The sequence below is a fragment of the Alnus glutinosa genome, chromosome 5, assembly GCF_958979055.1.
Source record: "Alnus glutinosa chromosome 5, dhAlnGlut1.1, whole genome shotgun sequence".
NCBI classification, from domain to species: domain Eukaryota; kingdom Viridiplantae; phylum Streptophyta; class Magnoliopsida; order Fagales; family Betulaceae; genus Alnus; species Alnus glutinosa.
The window spans coordinates 2,060,845-2,076,585 of NC_084890.1; the positions used below are offsets into that span (position 1 = coordinate 2,060,845).

Genomic DNA, 15,741 nt, shown 5'->3' on the forward strand with positions numbered 1-15,741 from the left:
AATTATTTTTACACAACAAAAGTGTGGACAACAAAACACATGAGTGAGACTCATGCGCACACTTTTGCTGTACATGTATCACTCATCTTCTGCTGCGGTCCAATGTATGCTGTATATTCAAGAACTTCTCACGTGACCTTCCTGTCTTTTTGGCAGCATTTTGCTTGTCTTCCCTATGATCTTTAACACACCAGGGGCAACTAATATGCTTTTGGAAGGGATCCATACCGGCCCCTCCCCCACCCCCAAATATTTAAAATATTGAATTGGAAAGATTTTCTTCAACCCACTATGGTAAAAAAATTGTCAGTTAAGAATTGTCATAATCAGGATAAACCAATCTAAAGTACATGAGAATGGCTCTGATGAAACCCCACAACTAATAATAAAAATATATTGATAATATTGATTTCCTTTTGGATGGGAGAAATCACAATAGCTCCTTTCGAGTAGGAGAGAAAACAAGTGAATCCATTAGGGTTTGAAATAAACCAAAAACAAGCTTTTACTTAATAATTCTTTTTTTTTTTTTTTTTTTATTTAGAACAAGATGACCTTTAAATTGAGTACAATAAAATGAAACATAAATCGATAAGAACTACTAAATAATCCTAATACTAAATAGTTTAATCATAACTTAAATAATCTAATCCTAACAAGTTAAAATTATATTCCAACTCGCCTACTAACTCTGATCTTATTTCTATCAAGCTCTGAGTTGGGTTCGATTTTTGGTTCAAAAAACACCCAATATCCAAGGATTGAGATCAAGTGCAACGCATAAGATGTTGCATCTTGTGCAATAGCTCTAATTTGAGCAATTTATTTTAAATGCGGTGAGCCTAGCAAGGGTGACGAGAGTAACAGCGACTGAAAAGAAAAATTTATGTTTTTAAATGATGTGGCATATTGGATTAGACCATTCATTTAAAATAAGGGGGTAACTTCAATCCGGCAATGACAAAAACCTCTTGGTTTTTGTTTCCAATGAGAAGTTGACACATAAGCAAAGAACATAAACATCAAATAGAATCAAAACAGCCTATCAACACTGCTACAAAACACCCGAGAGACTCACTCTGATTTCTTCAAAACACCATAGAAAGGCCGAACGCCGTTATTCCCATATGCCACCCAACGGTAAAACCACCAACAAAACTAAACCAAACAAAACTGGCGAAGTTGCCCACATGAACATGGTTGGAAGAACCAAAATTGGCATTACCATAACCAGCATTACATAGCCATTGAGCTGATGAGCAGCAGCTTCAACCTCCTCCACCGTAGACATGGTAACAAATCCAAATCCTCTGCTTCTTCCAGTTGTCTTCTCATAAATCACCTGCCAAAAAAGCAATATTTCGAAGAAAAAATTTAATCCCCCCCAAAAAAAATAAAAAAGGGGGTGCAAACATGGTTTGGGATGTTTCAGAAAAAAAAAAAAAAAAAAATCCCAAATCCTTTGCTTCTTCCAATGGGCTTGCAATGAAGCCTGGGAGAAGACAGGGAGAGGAAGAATACAAATTCCACAGCAATCACAGGGAGAGGGAGAATACAATCATTTCAGGAATCAAATGACTTTAGTTAAATACAAATTCCACAGCATCAAATATGGTCCAACTCCACACTCCCAAAACAAAAAAATCCAACTATCACCAATAAAACCCAAATAATCTAGATAATTGGTGTTTAATCCAACTATCACCAATAAAACCCAAATAATCTAGATAATTGGTGTTTTGATTTTGGAGCCTGGACAACGTTTGTAGCAGACGTTGAAGAAAATCGGGTGTTTTGATTCTATCGGTAGAGCAGTGCTTAAACCATCGGAGTAATAACATTCACTGGCGGTAGCTTCCGGCCCAGTCGGTGGTGACGGATTTCCGGCAGGGGCAGTGCCACGGTGGGGCAGTAATGGTGCTCTTCCAATTGGAGAAGATTTTCATCAACAACATTTTATTTTTTTTGTTTTTAACTGACGTGTTGAGTGCTTATTGGTGGACAAAAACCCATTCTTTTCTGCCATGACCGGACAGAAGACGCACTCTTAAAATAACAACTCAGGTTAGAGCCTATTGCCCATGGTGCAAAGTAGAGACAGTGCACTAAGATACAACACAGTGGGCCGTGATTTGAACAAAAATGCATGTAAATATGAAAGATTATTACAAAATAGAGGTGCTTAGTTAATGAACTTTGCTAACTGACTATCCAAAAATAAAGAAAGAAACCTGCCTTGGGACCAAACCAAGAAATCACATTATTAAAATATGAGTAGTATTGATATCTTAGTTATATTAATTACTATACACTATACAGGTACTACTAATGTCCTAGATTGTTATATTTGACTGATCATACTATACATATAGCAGTAAGAACTGAGAAGATCTATGTAAATGCACAGGTAAGCAGTGACTTTACCACTAATTTCTTTCTCTAGAAAATCATTTGAAAATTAGTTAGTAGGTGAGGCAACTTCAGCACATTTGTATATGGAGATGGAAAAGCTGCAATTCAAGAGATAATAAACTGTCAATTTTTCCAAATTTATAAAATTCATTTGGCAGCATATTTCAAGCTCATATCAGAGTGATCAAACATTTGATCTCATCTATGCTGCCACTAAAAGTTGCTCAAATGAGAGAAATTTTATTATGCCGCAAAGCCTCTAGAATGAGCATCGAAATATCGGAGGTTTCAAAATACAATATATAGCACCCTTTCCAGCTAAATATATACCTTCATTTTCAATTTGAAGTATAAAATGGCCACTGAAAAATGTATGGCATATAATTACATTATCTTTTGATTTGATCTTGATGCACCTTCACAAACGTTCATTTGTGCGCTTTAGCCATCCCCTGACCTTGTGTAGTTGTATACAAAACTGTGAATGCCATTTTGCAAGTCCAACATGGCTGCGCTGCTTAAACTGGCATGTCGATTGCTTCATGCTCCGGTGTCTTATATGCAAAACCAGATTCATCGCTTGAACGCCTTTTGACCACACTTGCCCTTTGCACTAACCTCACCAATGCTTGCACCACTTCGGACATGGGAGGCCGAAACTCGGGTTCCGGCTATACAGAAAACCAAAATTGTAAATTGAACATTCTAAAAAATGAGAAAAATGATATCCAGAACCATCTCATTTAAATTGAACCCAGGGCTACCAAAGCATAATGGATCTTAAAAAAAAAAAAAATTGAAAAACAGAAGCTAGGGTTTTCTAGGTATGTTTTTACATCTGGGCTACCATTTTGACCACTGGTAACACAGTAAAAAGGGTACATCATTCATCATATTTTTTTAAGAGATTATTTACCTTTAGTGTGACAACCAAGCAAAGGAATTTACTTCACTTTTTGTAAATCTTTACTTCTAGAATAAATGGTGTTTAATATATTGCATTAATTGTTCTTAGACTGGTCAGATTTCATAAAGAATGGCTGTTTCATGGAACAGCAGGAACTCAAAGTCTTGGACAAAATTTAGTAGGCATTCATACATTAAGTAGGTAACTTTCCTGAAAATGTAGTGGGAACAACCCAATAAGGAAAATAAATCAAATAAGAATGCTGGAATACATCAAAGTACCAAAAATAGTACCCAAATAGATAAAAGGGCTCAAGATAACACGATAAAGATGTCAAACCCTCATATTAAGGAGAAAAATTTGTTTAAATCAAACTTTTACAAGGTCAATTTTATGTAATATATAGCATTGAGCTGCTTTTAGAAGCCATAAATGTGTGATTTCTCTTTGTTCATCACAATCTGAGCTCAACGTGAAATTGATCTTTAGCATTAGTAATGAATTTACCTGAACACAGAGGGCAATGATGTCAGCAAAGCGTGACAAAGACTTTGCAGGATACATGCCGTTGAGGGCAGGATCAACCATTTTTGCCAACGCATCTATATCGTGGAGTTGGGGAGTCGCCCATCTCACAAGTGACTGTTCCGACCTCACCCTTGAACTAAACAACAGAAGATGTGAGGGAAGGGGAAAACTTTACAGATATATCAATATTAAGTTAATGATAAAGCTGCCAAAGAGAATCAAAGAACATAAACACGTGTTTTCAGTAATGTAGGACAGCTTTACCTGTCCAGCGGCTTTCTGCCAGTCAAAAGCTCCAACATCACCACTCCAAAGCTGTACACATCACTTTTTACAGTGTATATCCCTGACAAGGCAAATTCAGGTGCGCTATAACCAAATGAACCGATCATTTGAGTAGAAACCTGTGAAGCATGAAGTAGAGATAATATATCAAGCCAGAACAAAACAAAATCTATATATAGATCAAGCACCAAACTGCACAAAGGAAATCAAATTTGTTCACTAATCCACAGGCATAACATAACTCTGTTTTATCTACCTGCCTCTCTGTGTTCGGAGTTAGAGCAGCCAAACCACAGTCTGACAAATGGGGATTGAGCTCTTCATCAAGTAAAATGTTTGCTGACTTGAAGTTTCTATGTACAACAGATGGTAAGCACACTTCATGCAAGTACCTGATGGTCAAAGCTATTATTTAGAAAGGAAATTGTAGCAAGCTTGGGGCATATGTGCATTTCCATCACGCGTACACACTTAGGGGGTGAGAGAGAGAGAGAGAGAGAGAGAGAGAGAGAGACTTAAAATTACACATATAACATACTCTAAGGCCCGAGCAGTGCCAAGTGCTACCCTAACACGAGCATTCCAAGTCAGATTCTTACTGCCATCTTCAGCAAAATGGAGCATGTCATGCAGATTCCCATTTCCTACATACTCATAAACTAGAAGACGCTGACCATGCTCTGCACAATATCCAGCCAGTGTAACGATGTTTTGGTGCCTCAAGCGTGACATATTTGAAACAGCTTCGAGAAAATTATCTTCCTCCTGTAATGACAGTGCTGCATTGTCGATCTTCTTAATGGCCATAATCTAAGATAAAATAGAAGACATAATGTGTTAATTCACTATCATCCAAAAAAATCCAAAGTTATGACTAAAAGCCAAATATCCTGACCATGCTTGGGAAGGGGGCTTGGGATTATGACAGCACAAAGGAAAGATATTACTACTAATTTTTTAAGGATAATAATTTAATAAATAACCATAACACAGCAAAATCACCTTTCCATTAGGGAAATCTGCTTTGTAAACACGACCAAGGGAACCTTCACCAATAAGAAATTCTTGACTAAAGCTATTTGTTGCTGTCTGGAGAGAAGCAACAGTATATGAAGTAGCAGTGATGGGTGACTTTATTCTCTTCACAGATCCATTTTTTCCTTGTATCCTCTCAACCGTCAATTTTTCTGCAGGTGGAGGCTTCAGATCTGCAACAGCACCCGTGCTTTTTGATCTCTGTTCTTGCATCTCAGTAATTACTGCACAAAAAAAGGAGGATACATCATGGAAGCGGTCAGGATGTTCGTACAAAAGCGTTCAGACCCAAATTATTAATGAAAGATTCTAAACCATTTTGAAAGAAGAAATTTACATTTGATTAAACAGCACAAATTTATTTACAACATCTTTTTTTTTATATATCTAAGTAATTGACCTCAAGGGGAGGGGGAAGGGGAGATTCAAATTAGTAATTTATTTACAACATCTAACTCCTCTGCATCTATAGGGAAATGAACTTTTATTGTCATAAACAACTGAATAGATCAATTAAAAAGGGAAAATGACATTGGGAGAAACAATAACAAGGAAAGAGAATCTACCATTATTTGTTCCAACCGAGAGACTACCCCTTGGGGTTCTAGCACCAGTGTCCTTCCTTTTCTTTCGAATGCAAAAGACAAGAACAAGGAGTAGAACTAAAGCAATGAAAATGGAACCCAGGATTATGCCTACTATAGACCCAACTGTCAACCCCTTATTAGAATGAGATGATTCACCATTAGAACCCCGTGGTGAAGGTCCACCAGATCTAGCATGAGTTCGATTAGCATTTGATCTGCCGGTAGGAGGTGGGGTATATGGCGGCGGAGGAGGAGCAGGACCATTGTCAAATGAATTTCCATCATATCTGTTTTATTTATAGAAAGTGTAAGTTATGAGTACTACAAAATGTTGCATTACAAAACAACTTGGCATATAAGAAAGATGCATGAAAACTTACATAAAATTAGGGATTGCTTTAAGTTCCTCAGGTACCCATCCACTGAAATGATTGTTTGCAACATTTCTGTAGAAAAAGTAGGGTTTAAGAACAATAGAAAGGTAGACAATGCAACCAGAAATCCCAAGACATAGAAAAGAACTTACAGAATAGTCAAAGGCAAACCCATAAGAATATTAAGAGAGCCAGTCAATTGATTGTTCTGCAAATAGCTGCCACGAGTTCAGATATCATGAGAAGTTAAAAACAAACTGCATAAAGATTTGCAACGAGGTTTTCTAAAATGAAAGTAGCACCATAAAACACTCACAGCGAAGAGAGATTGGACAATGAACTTAAGGAACTAGGAAGATCTCCAGAAAAGTTGTTGAAAGAGAGATCCCTGCAATCACAAGCAAGATGGAATAATACATGAAAAAGGCAAAAGCGATCTCAAAAGTACGGAAATTACCTATTTGTGGGTTACTCAAAACAGAAAATGGTTGAAGGATATGTTTTGAGCATCAAAATGCAGTCACTAGGCACCATTGGACAGCTAAACTACTAATAGAATAGTATATCATAAACAAAGAGTTAAAGCAAGGTATCTTACAAGGTTGCGAGGCCAACAAGATTAGTAAAAATGTCTCCGAATGACTGGGAAAGTGAATTCTGGCTCATGTTCCTAAAGCCAAGGATTTTTCAAAACAAGCAATAAGTAGGATCTCCATATGGCAACTGAGTAGCATTAGTTATTGAAGTTTCATAGCATTCAAAATAGCCACTCACAGATAGCTGAGAGAAACCATGAGAGAAACAGAATAAGGAAGAGTCCCACTTAAGTTGTTGCCAGCAAGATTTCTGCATGATACAATAAACAAGATATATTGCATAAAATTACAAAAATCACAACTTTAAAAAGATAGAAACAATCAACAAGGAGAATGAACTTACAGGCTTGTAAGATTTGGTGGCAATTGATATGGGATTGTATCATGAATGCTGTTGTCACTCAGATCGCTAGCAAACACAAATAAAATTAAAGTAATAACTCAATTAGCCAAACCTTTTTTTTTATATATATAATTTCATAACCCAATAATAAAAATAAAGCAATAAAATTCTCACAGTTTTCTCAACGACTTGAGGTTGGAAAGCAAGTATCCCAAAGTCCCATTGAGTCCTAGTCCAGAAATATCACTGTTACAACAACAATACGACCCATTAACTAAATCTCAAACTGATTGAACCACCAAATTTAGTTCAAAGAACCATATTTGCCATATACATTCATACATGGAAACAACAGCTGAGCCCTCACAGGTTATCCCTTTCCATGACTCTCCGCATGGATCACCGCCACTGCTTTTCCAATTAGTTAGCTTGGAAGGACTATTTAACGAGGTGTACAAAACCTGAAGAGGTTGAACTGCAATTCAACGAAGGAAAAAATCAAACTCCAAAAATGACAGATGCATAAAATAAATTTTGCATTTGGTTGCTGAGAAAGTTGTCAAAAAATAAAAAAAAATTAAATTAAATTAAAATCAAAATTACAAACAAATTCAGTCTGAAATTTTTCACCATTTGTTACCTGAGCTCAACTTATCCTAATAGAAGTATCCGGCCCAGTTAGGGCTAATTTCTCATTTTTTTTAACACAAAATTAAGTAAAAAGTTCACAGCTTCAGCTTCTTTTGTTTTCAAACATTTCTCAGCAACCAAACATAGTATAAAGGATCGAGCTTTAACAAAATAAGATCAGAAAACGAAAACCCGGAAAGTCAATGCCCATTGTATCACTTCTTTTCACTGCATCAACATCTAAATCCACATTTACCATTTTCAGAAAACAAAAAAAGCTTCGAAACCAATCACAACCAATGCGATTCTGATGAATTAAAATCTCAAAAAAACAAACAATAATAACAAATACACAGTAAAAGCAAACTGATCGCAGTGAAAACAAAAAAAAAAAAAAAATGTACCGTCAGAAGGGTCAGTAGTGGCTCGAACAAGAGGCAGAGCCACAAAGATCAAGGCCAGCAACACCAACTCAGTGAGTGGACGAGTTGAAAAGAGCGGAAAAACAGCGCGGTTGTTGTTGACGACCATTTTGATTCCAGTGTGGTGGTTCAGAGGCGGTGTTCAGGTGAGGCAGAGCGCATGCAAGAGCAGCATGGACTCGCAGCCGTAGAAGAAGAAGAAGAAGAGGATGAAGAGGTTGGAGCCGAGATCAGGGAAATGGTTTGAGACATTGCCATTAAGAAAGGGACCAAGAGTCAGAGATTCGAAGCTTAGAGTAATGAAGAGAGAGAGAGGGAGAATTGAGAGAAAGAGTGTGTGTGTGGGTGTGTGTCGGCGAAAAAGGAAAAAGGGATTTAAAAAAAATGAGAAAAATAATGTAAACTGGAAGGTTTGGTTTCCAGTAGAGTAGAGTAGGTAAGCAACGTATGAGTGGGCGATGCTTTTCAGGTCGCCCTCCCTCTGTACTCTGTTCGATATGGGTTTTCTTACGTCGGCTTTGGATTCTCTACGGACGTTGTTTTCTTTCTAGTTCTACACCTTTGTCCATGTCGATTGTCGGCAGTCCAAGATTGGAATGCACGTGTCGGATCAAAATCCATTTTATGGTCTAGCCGACTCGAGCGAAGCGTAAATTTTATAAATTTAATAATAAATAAATGTTATATACACGAAGTAGCACTAAAAATTATAATTGGAATTCAAAATTTAATAATAATTTTTAACACTACTTCAGTGAATATGAAAATAAGAGTGTTTACAGCATTTCTCCTACTTATAACATATGTTGGCCCTATGAATATGATACACAGTCCATTAATCAATTAACTCTAGTACAGTTAGATGATACTACACTAAATTTATTTTTTGACACGTCAGTAATTATTTATGTAATCCCAATATAAGGTAATTGCACAAAAGAGTCTTGGAATCTAGGAAACATAGTAATATGAGGGTCTTCGATGAGGACATGCCAAGTGGTCGACGGTTACGCCAAATCATGCCATAAAAGGAAACAAGGTAAAAAAGTGACTATCATCTCCTTCTCTCTCACGTTACCGTTGCTTTCCTAAAATGATTCTCCTTGAGTTATACTAACTTCAACATCAGTGTTATCTCTCGTTGGCCTTATTCGACAAACTCTTCTGCTAAGCTCTTTTCTTCTTGTAGATACTTTTGATCGTCATATCAGCACACGAACAATTAATTTAACAATATACATTACTATGTTATTTAAAGATTTGAAATGACGTAACCCTATGTACAATTTAATAAAACAAAATATAAACCTTAAAATGGATCATCTCATGAACCGAGTATTAGATGGGTTGTATTTGAATCACCTATAATCTTGATAGGTTTATTTTTTCTTTTTTAAATTCCAATCGTATATATATCTCAGTTTTCACCAGCAAGTTCAAAAGAAAAACAGCTGTATATAGGAAGTGGAGAACAAAATAATATACAAGAAGTCAAGAAGGATGATCTATTATAGGGTTAGTTTATAGGGTAGATAGTTAAGATGTTTGTTTAAGATTTTTTCAACTAATAATATATTTTCATGCAAATAAAATATTAATCACTTTACGAATAAGAGTTGAGAACAAGTCTCATCTTGGTCATGCAGATTTATTTCTTTGAAAAGAGAAAAGATCGAGATCCTATTTTGACCCTTCTCTTTCTTTGTAATTAATAAATTACTTTATAAAGAAGTATTTTTGTTTCTTTAGAAAGAAGAAAGAGAGGAACCTCATTTGTATTTCAACAATATATTCAATATAAAAGGGTATTGTATTATTATATTAAAATTAAAAATATCTCGCTTAAACTTTTATCATTAAGTCTTAATTAATCAAGCCATCGATTACAGCATCTAGATTTTCCTTCCTTTTTTTTTTTTTTTTTTTTTTTTATCCCCTAAGAAATAAAATGAAGGAATAAATTACAAGGTTGCATAATTATTCAAAGAGATATAAATTACAAAATCAAGGATTGTATTTTAAAGTGACAATGCATTATGGAAAATGATAGATTTACGACACTACCACAACAACTGCACAACACCTCCTCACATGAAATGGGGTTCAGTGTGTGGGGCTCATCCCCATGTGAAGAGGTGTTGTGCAGTTGTTATGGTGGTGTTATGTAGGAATCATGCAAATCCCATGCATTATATATCTTCTTCAAATACTGCCAGCTATTAAATGTTATCTGGATTTGCATTTCAAATACTGCTAAACATGGTTTAAGGGCATTCGGGGCTCTTAAAACATAGCCCCTTATAGAAATTTGAATTAGAGCCGTATGGGATAAGAGTTATGGTTGTTTAGCGCCTTAGGCGTAAACAAATTATGATCTGTTTGGATTTGCGATTTTAAAATGTGCGATTTTAAAAAAATGATTTTTAAAAACGCAGTTAAGCATTTGGCAAAATTGCAGTTTGACCTTTAAAATCGCAGTTTAACCTTTTAAAATACTGTGTTTTTAAAAAAACATTCTATTGCTTGCAATTTAAATAAGCATTTTTTTACGTTTTTAAATCACAATTTTTTATAAAAGCAATTTTCAAACGCACCCTTAAACAAACTAACATTAGGTTTGGTTTGGATCACAACCCACCTACGCATAAGGGGTGGAAACTGGAAAATGTCGTGGATACCCTTGAGTCTCAGCCGACAACCATTATAGCGGGAAAAGCATCGATCTTCCGCTTTTTGTGCGTTCGTCGGGGAGGACCAGTCAGGCCCCAACGGACAGATTGGACTTGCATGCACGTATTGGAAATTTGCGAAAGTAGCTCAAATTGTAAGCCGTGGGGACTCTTCGTCTCTTCCCTTTTTTTGACTTTGGAAAGTAGTGGATGGCCTTTTTGGCTTTCTGGTGGCGATGAGAAATAAATTAAATAATTAGGCGTGGAATGTCCAGAAAAAAATAATTCACGTGAATAACCTTTTTAAAAGAAAAAGGGTTTCTCTGTATTATTATACTAGAATAATTTTTTACTCTATTTTATTAAATTGACATGTGTTTAAATTATATAATTTTTGCATGTATTTTTAATAAAATTAACATAAATTATATAGGACAAAAAATTTATACAAACTAGTTTGTACGTGTTCTTTAAGCATGTAAAAATTACATATTTTTTTTAATACTATTAAAAAAAATGTAAGAAGCATATACTATTTAAATAACATGTGTTTCTCACGTACTAATGGATACATGTTAATCTTATGTGTGGATTGTGGATTGTAGTATTTTTTGTCTTTTCAAATGTCATGTAATTTTTAAAATTACCATTTGATCAAAATGCAATAACGATCATCTCAAATTTAATGATGATTTTAAAAGACACATAATATTTGAGAGGACACAAGAAAGATTTTTTTTTCTTTATATGATTACTCGAATAATCATGTGTTTTAAAGATAGATGTTAATTTAATAAACTTAATTAAAAAAAATAAAAAATAACTCTAAGCCAGTTTAAAATAAACTTTATCCCTTTTTAATTATGCACTTCCTTTTTTATAGTTGTTAATGATGGTAAGATGGCAACAAGAAGCTGATTGCAAGGTCATAAATTGAGGTTTGAATATTTGTTCTAATATCCAAGTTTGGAGTACTAGTAATAGTTTCTCTTAAACCTTTTTTTTTTCAATTTAAAAAATTAAACTATTTTTTACTTTTCTATTTAAATGCAATTTATAATAGCTTCCATTATCATTTCCTTAAACTATTTAAATATTCTTCAAATTAAACGTTTTGCACAAGAGATAAATGAAAGATCATTTAAATATTGTTTCAAATAAATAGTAGAAGAACGAGAGAGGAAAGAGAAAGTGTTTTCATATTAAAATAAAATAAGGAGTAATTATCTTTTTCCCTCATGAACTACCAAAAAATACGCGATGCCTCCATGAACTATCAACTCGACCAAAATAGAGCATTCAACTACCCAAGACAACACCGACCATATGACTCTAATTACGACTGCATTCTCATCTTTCTCTGTTCAATCATTCCGGGTTCGCAGCAGGAAGAACTATCATTTTTCTTCTTTTGATTGACTGTTTATTTATTAAAATAAAAATGGTGCAAGCTGGATCCCATTAAAAATTAAAGTGGTTAGAATAATAGAATGAGTCAATTTTGAATGGACACAGTCATTGACTCATTGTCACAAACTTTGTGCTCCATTGGCTATAAACCATTTATCCGTTGCATCCACTAAAACGACATGAAAAGCATCAGAAACAGTACAAAAACCTCCGCTGTCATTTGTCACACGTAACACGTTGCATGTGCTGATCACCTAAAAGGCAATTGCAGTTCCATCTCCCTTCGCCAAAATATACAAAACGCATGCACCGTATCGTGGCTACTGGCCAGATGTCGGTAACGAATTAAATTTTATTATTTTTTATTTCGAATCTTAATTTTATAATTTATTTTTAATTTTAATTAAATATTTTACATATTGTTTGATGGTGTTAAAATATTAATTAAATTAAACATTTCCTATTAGTTTAAGTTTTTGAAACAATTAATGATTTAACATGATATCAGATAAGAGATTGTGAGTTCAAGTATTGTTTCTATCAATTCACCTATTATTTTAGTTAAATATTTCACTTGTTGGGTGTTTGAGTCCACACGTGAGAAAAAGTGTTATAATATTAATTAAATGCTTAAATCAACAATTTATTTTTAGCTTACATTTTTTGAATAAGTAATGATTTAACATGATACTATAACAGAAGTCGTAAGTTTGAATCTTGTATCCGTCAATTCACCCAATTTTAGTTAATAAATAGGACCTAATTTGAGTCTACAGAGGCTGTAATAATATTAATTAAATTATTAAATAAGCAATATTTTATTAACTTAAACTTTTGAACAAATTGGTGATTTAGGGTTTGTTTGGGATTGCGTTAATAAACTTAAAAATTGGTCTGTTTGGTAAAAACCTCAATAAGTATTTCTTTGACTTTTTTTGCCCTTAACCAAAATGTACTTTTGAGAAAAGCTTGAAAATGAAGTTTTTTTTTTTTTTTTTTCTCAAAAGCTCATTTTGACTATAAAAGCTTTATTTTCAAACACAATCTCAAACAGGCTCTTAACAGTTGAATTTTACTCTTGAGATGGAATTTAAGCCTACACATTAAAAAAAAAAAAAAATTAATTAAATTTACTAGGTGTGTTTGGCAAACAATTATCATTTTTATTTTTTGAAATGGTAATAAGAATCGATTGATGTGATATAAAAATGATTTTTTATTTTATTTTTTTGCTAGAGAAAAGTGAAGAAAGATGTTTGGTAATGAGCAAAAAGAACTTTGACTTTTTGTGCGAGAAAAAAAAAAGAAAAAGAAAAAAGTACATATAACCCCGTCAAACTACCAGCTCATTATCAATGTCCCCCATAAACTACCAATTGTGTCAATGTCCATCATCAAATTAATAAAAATTGTCAATATTTCCCTAATAACAAAAATATCCTCAATAAAATTATTAAAATTTAAAAATACATATATTATAACAAAAAATGATAAAATAAAATTAAAAAAAATAAAAAAATAAAAAAAATTTCTTTTTCTTTTTTATTTTATCTTTTTATTTTTATGATTTTCAGTTTTTTTTTTTTCTTTTAAACAAATCATTCTTTTTCGTTTTTTTTTTAAAAATTTCATTAGTTTTTAAAAAATATATATATTTTTTTTCATTTTTTTTTCCAAATTTATAAGGACAACTTTGTCTTATTTAAAAAATATAAGGCCATTTTTGTCCTTTTGTTGGTTTTAGGGAGGACATTGACATATTTTGGTAGTTTGATAGAGGACATTGATATAATTGGTAGTTTCACAGTTGAGTGGTAGTTTAAGAGGATTATGTGTACTTTTCAAAAAAAAAAAAAAAAAAAAATTCATTGATTTTGTTAGAATATATATTTCATATTATGTTGGTGTATTTTCTTATAAGAATATTTTCAATTTAGGTTTGATTGTAATATAATTGACGTAATATGAAATATAGGCCCTATTTTGCAACCCTCTCCCATCCCTTCCCCTTCTCTCTCTCTTTTTTTTTTTTTGACTTCTAAAAAAAAAAATCAATTTTAAAATATTCTACGTTTTTCACTTTTTTAATATCAAATCATCAATTTTTTTATTACTATTTAAATAAAAAAACTCACAACAGTACTATTTTTTTTCTCACTTTTTTATATAAATTCTTTATACTTTATATCACATCAATAATTTTTTACCACCGCTAAACAAATTCCTGATCGCCAAACAATGCCATATATTCTAACAAGTGTGATATAAAGGTAAAATGAATTTTGATTTTTTTGATTTTTAATTTTTTTTTTAGAGAAAAGTGAATAAAGTTGTTTGGGAATAGGAAAAAATGGGATTGACTTTCTTTTATTTTATTTAGGATAAATGAAAATAAGGGACACCCAGACTATAGTGATCTGATTAAAATTTTCTATTTAAACTCGCTCTCCGGCCGTTATGGCATGGGTATCCTATTGTTTACCTACCGGTACTAGTAAGGGAAAGCTCTTAACTTTTTTCTATTTTGACTTTCTCTCCTCTGCCGTTACGATATAGGTATCTTATGGTGTACCTACCGGTATCAGCAAGGGAAGGAGGGTACCATGACAACTCATTCTTCTTCTTTTTTTTCTTTTTTTTCTTTTTTTTTTTTTTTTTTTTTTTTTTTCTATGGGAAATGTTATGTATTTAAAAAATGTTCTGCAAAATTTGATTTCTAATTGATGTGTCACAATCTCATGTGATCTATTATTTTGAAAAATGTGTCATAATTTCATAAGATTGTAATACATCATTTGAAAACCAAATTTTGGAAAGTCGAGCATTTATCCTTTTTTTTTTTATTATCAAACAACTTTTTTCACTTAAAAAAAAAAAAACAAATTTAAATATTATTTAATTTTTATATCACACCAATCACTTATTATTATTATTCGAACAAAAATTCAAAAAAACAAATACCAAAGGAGCCGACAATTTCTTATAGGCTAAACGTTTGAAAAATATGTAACTATTTGCTTAATAATTAATATGGGACTGTAAAGTGGGTCATAGCTTCATAGTTGAGTGCATGTGTTATCATCCATAAAAATTCTACGACACGTACCCCGATGAAACTAGACCACACAAATGAACCGTCGTACGTGCACTCAGAAAATATCATGGCCTGTGGATTTTTTTTAAAAAAAGCTTCAAATAAATCCACGGATCTTTTTATAACAGAAATTTCAAACCTTTCTTCTTTTGTGGTCGATGGATGTACGAGATGTGCTCTGTACTGAATTCAATCCAAGTTATGGGTTTTTTTCCACATTAATGGGACAGGGGTGATCTACGCCGTATCTATCTGTCGAAGAATAGAAGAAAAGGATACTGAAAGTGAAAGGGACAAGTAAGGTTACTCGTCCACAAAAAAACAGGCGTAAAGTTAAGGTTGTTTATGCAGGCAGCACCAAAAAGGGACAAGATAATTTGCCTGGAGTTGGAGGTTAAATGGGAAGGCCTAAGAGGGAGCTAAGTTTTTTTTATTGCATTGAAGCAAGC

General features: G+C 33.3%; 1 protein-coding gene across 1 annotated transcript; it reads right to left on the minus strand.

The window, feature by feature from the left end:
* Nucleotides 1–2,525: 2,525 nt before the first annotated feature.
* On the minus strand, nucleotides 2,526–8,517 carry LOC133868612 (protein STRUBBELIG-RECEPTOR FAMILY 8). Its single transcript, XM_062305543.1, has 16 exons — nucleotides 8,102–8,517; nucleotides 7,410–7,542; nucleotides 7,242–7,313; nucleotides 7,068–7,133; nucleotides 6,903–6,974; nucleotides 6,727–6,798; nucleotides 6,445–6,516; nucleotides 6,281–6,346; nucleotides 6,135–6,200; nucleotides 5,734–6,041; nucleotides 5,135–5,391; nucleotides 4,671–4,942; nucleotides 4,389–4,524; nucleotides 4,112–4,251; nucleotides 3,827–3,983; nucleotides 2,526–3,083 (listed from the first exon to the last, which is right to left on the minus strand). The coding sequence occupies exons 1-16, from the start codon at nucleotides 8,226–8,228 to the stop codon at nucleotides 2,931–2,933; spliced, it is 2,169 nt and encodes a 722-aa protein (XP_062161527.1). The 5' UTR covers nucleotides 8,229–8,517; the 3' UTR covers nucleotides 2,526–2,930.
* Between the last annotated feature and the right edge of the window lie 7,224 nt (nucleotides 8,518–15,741).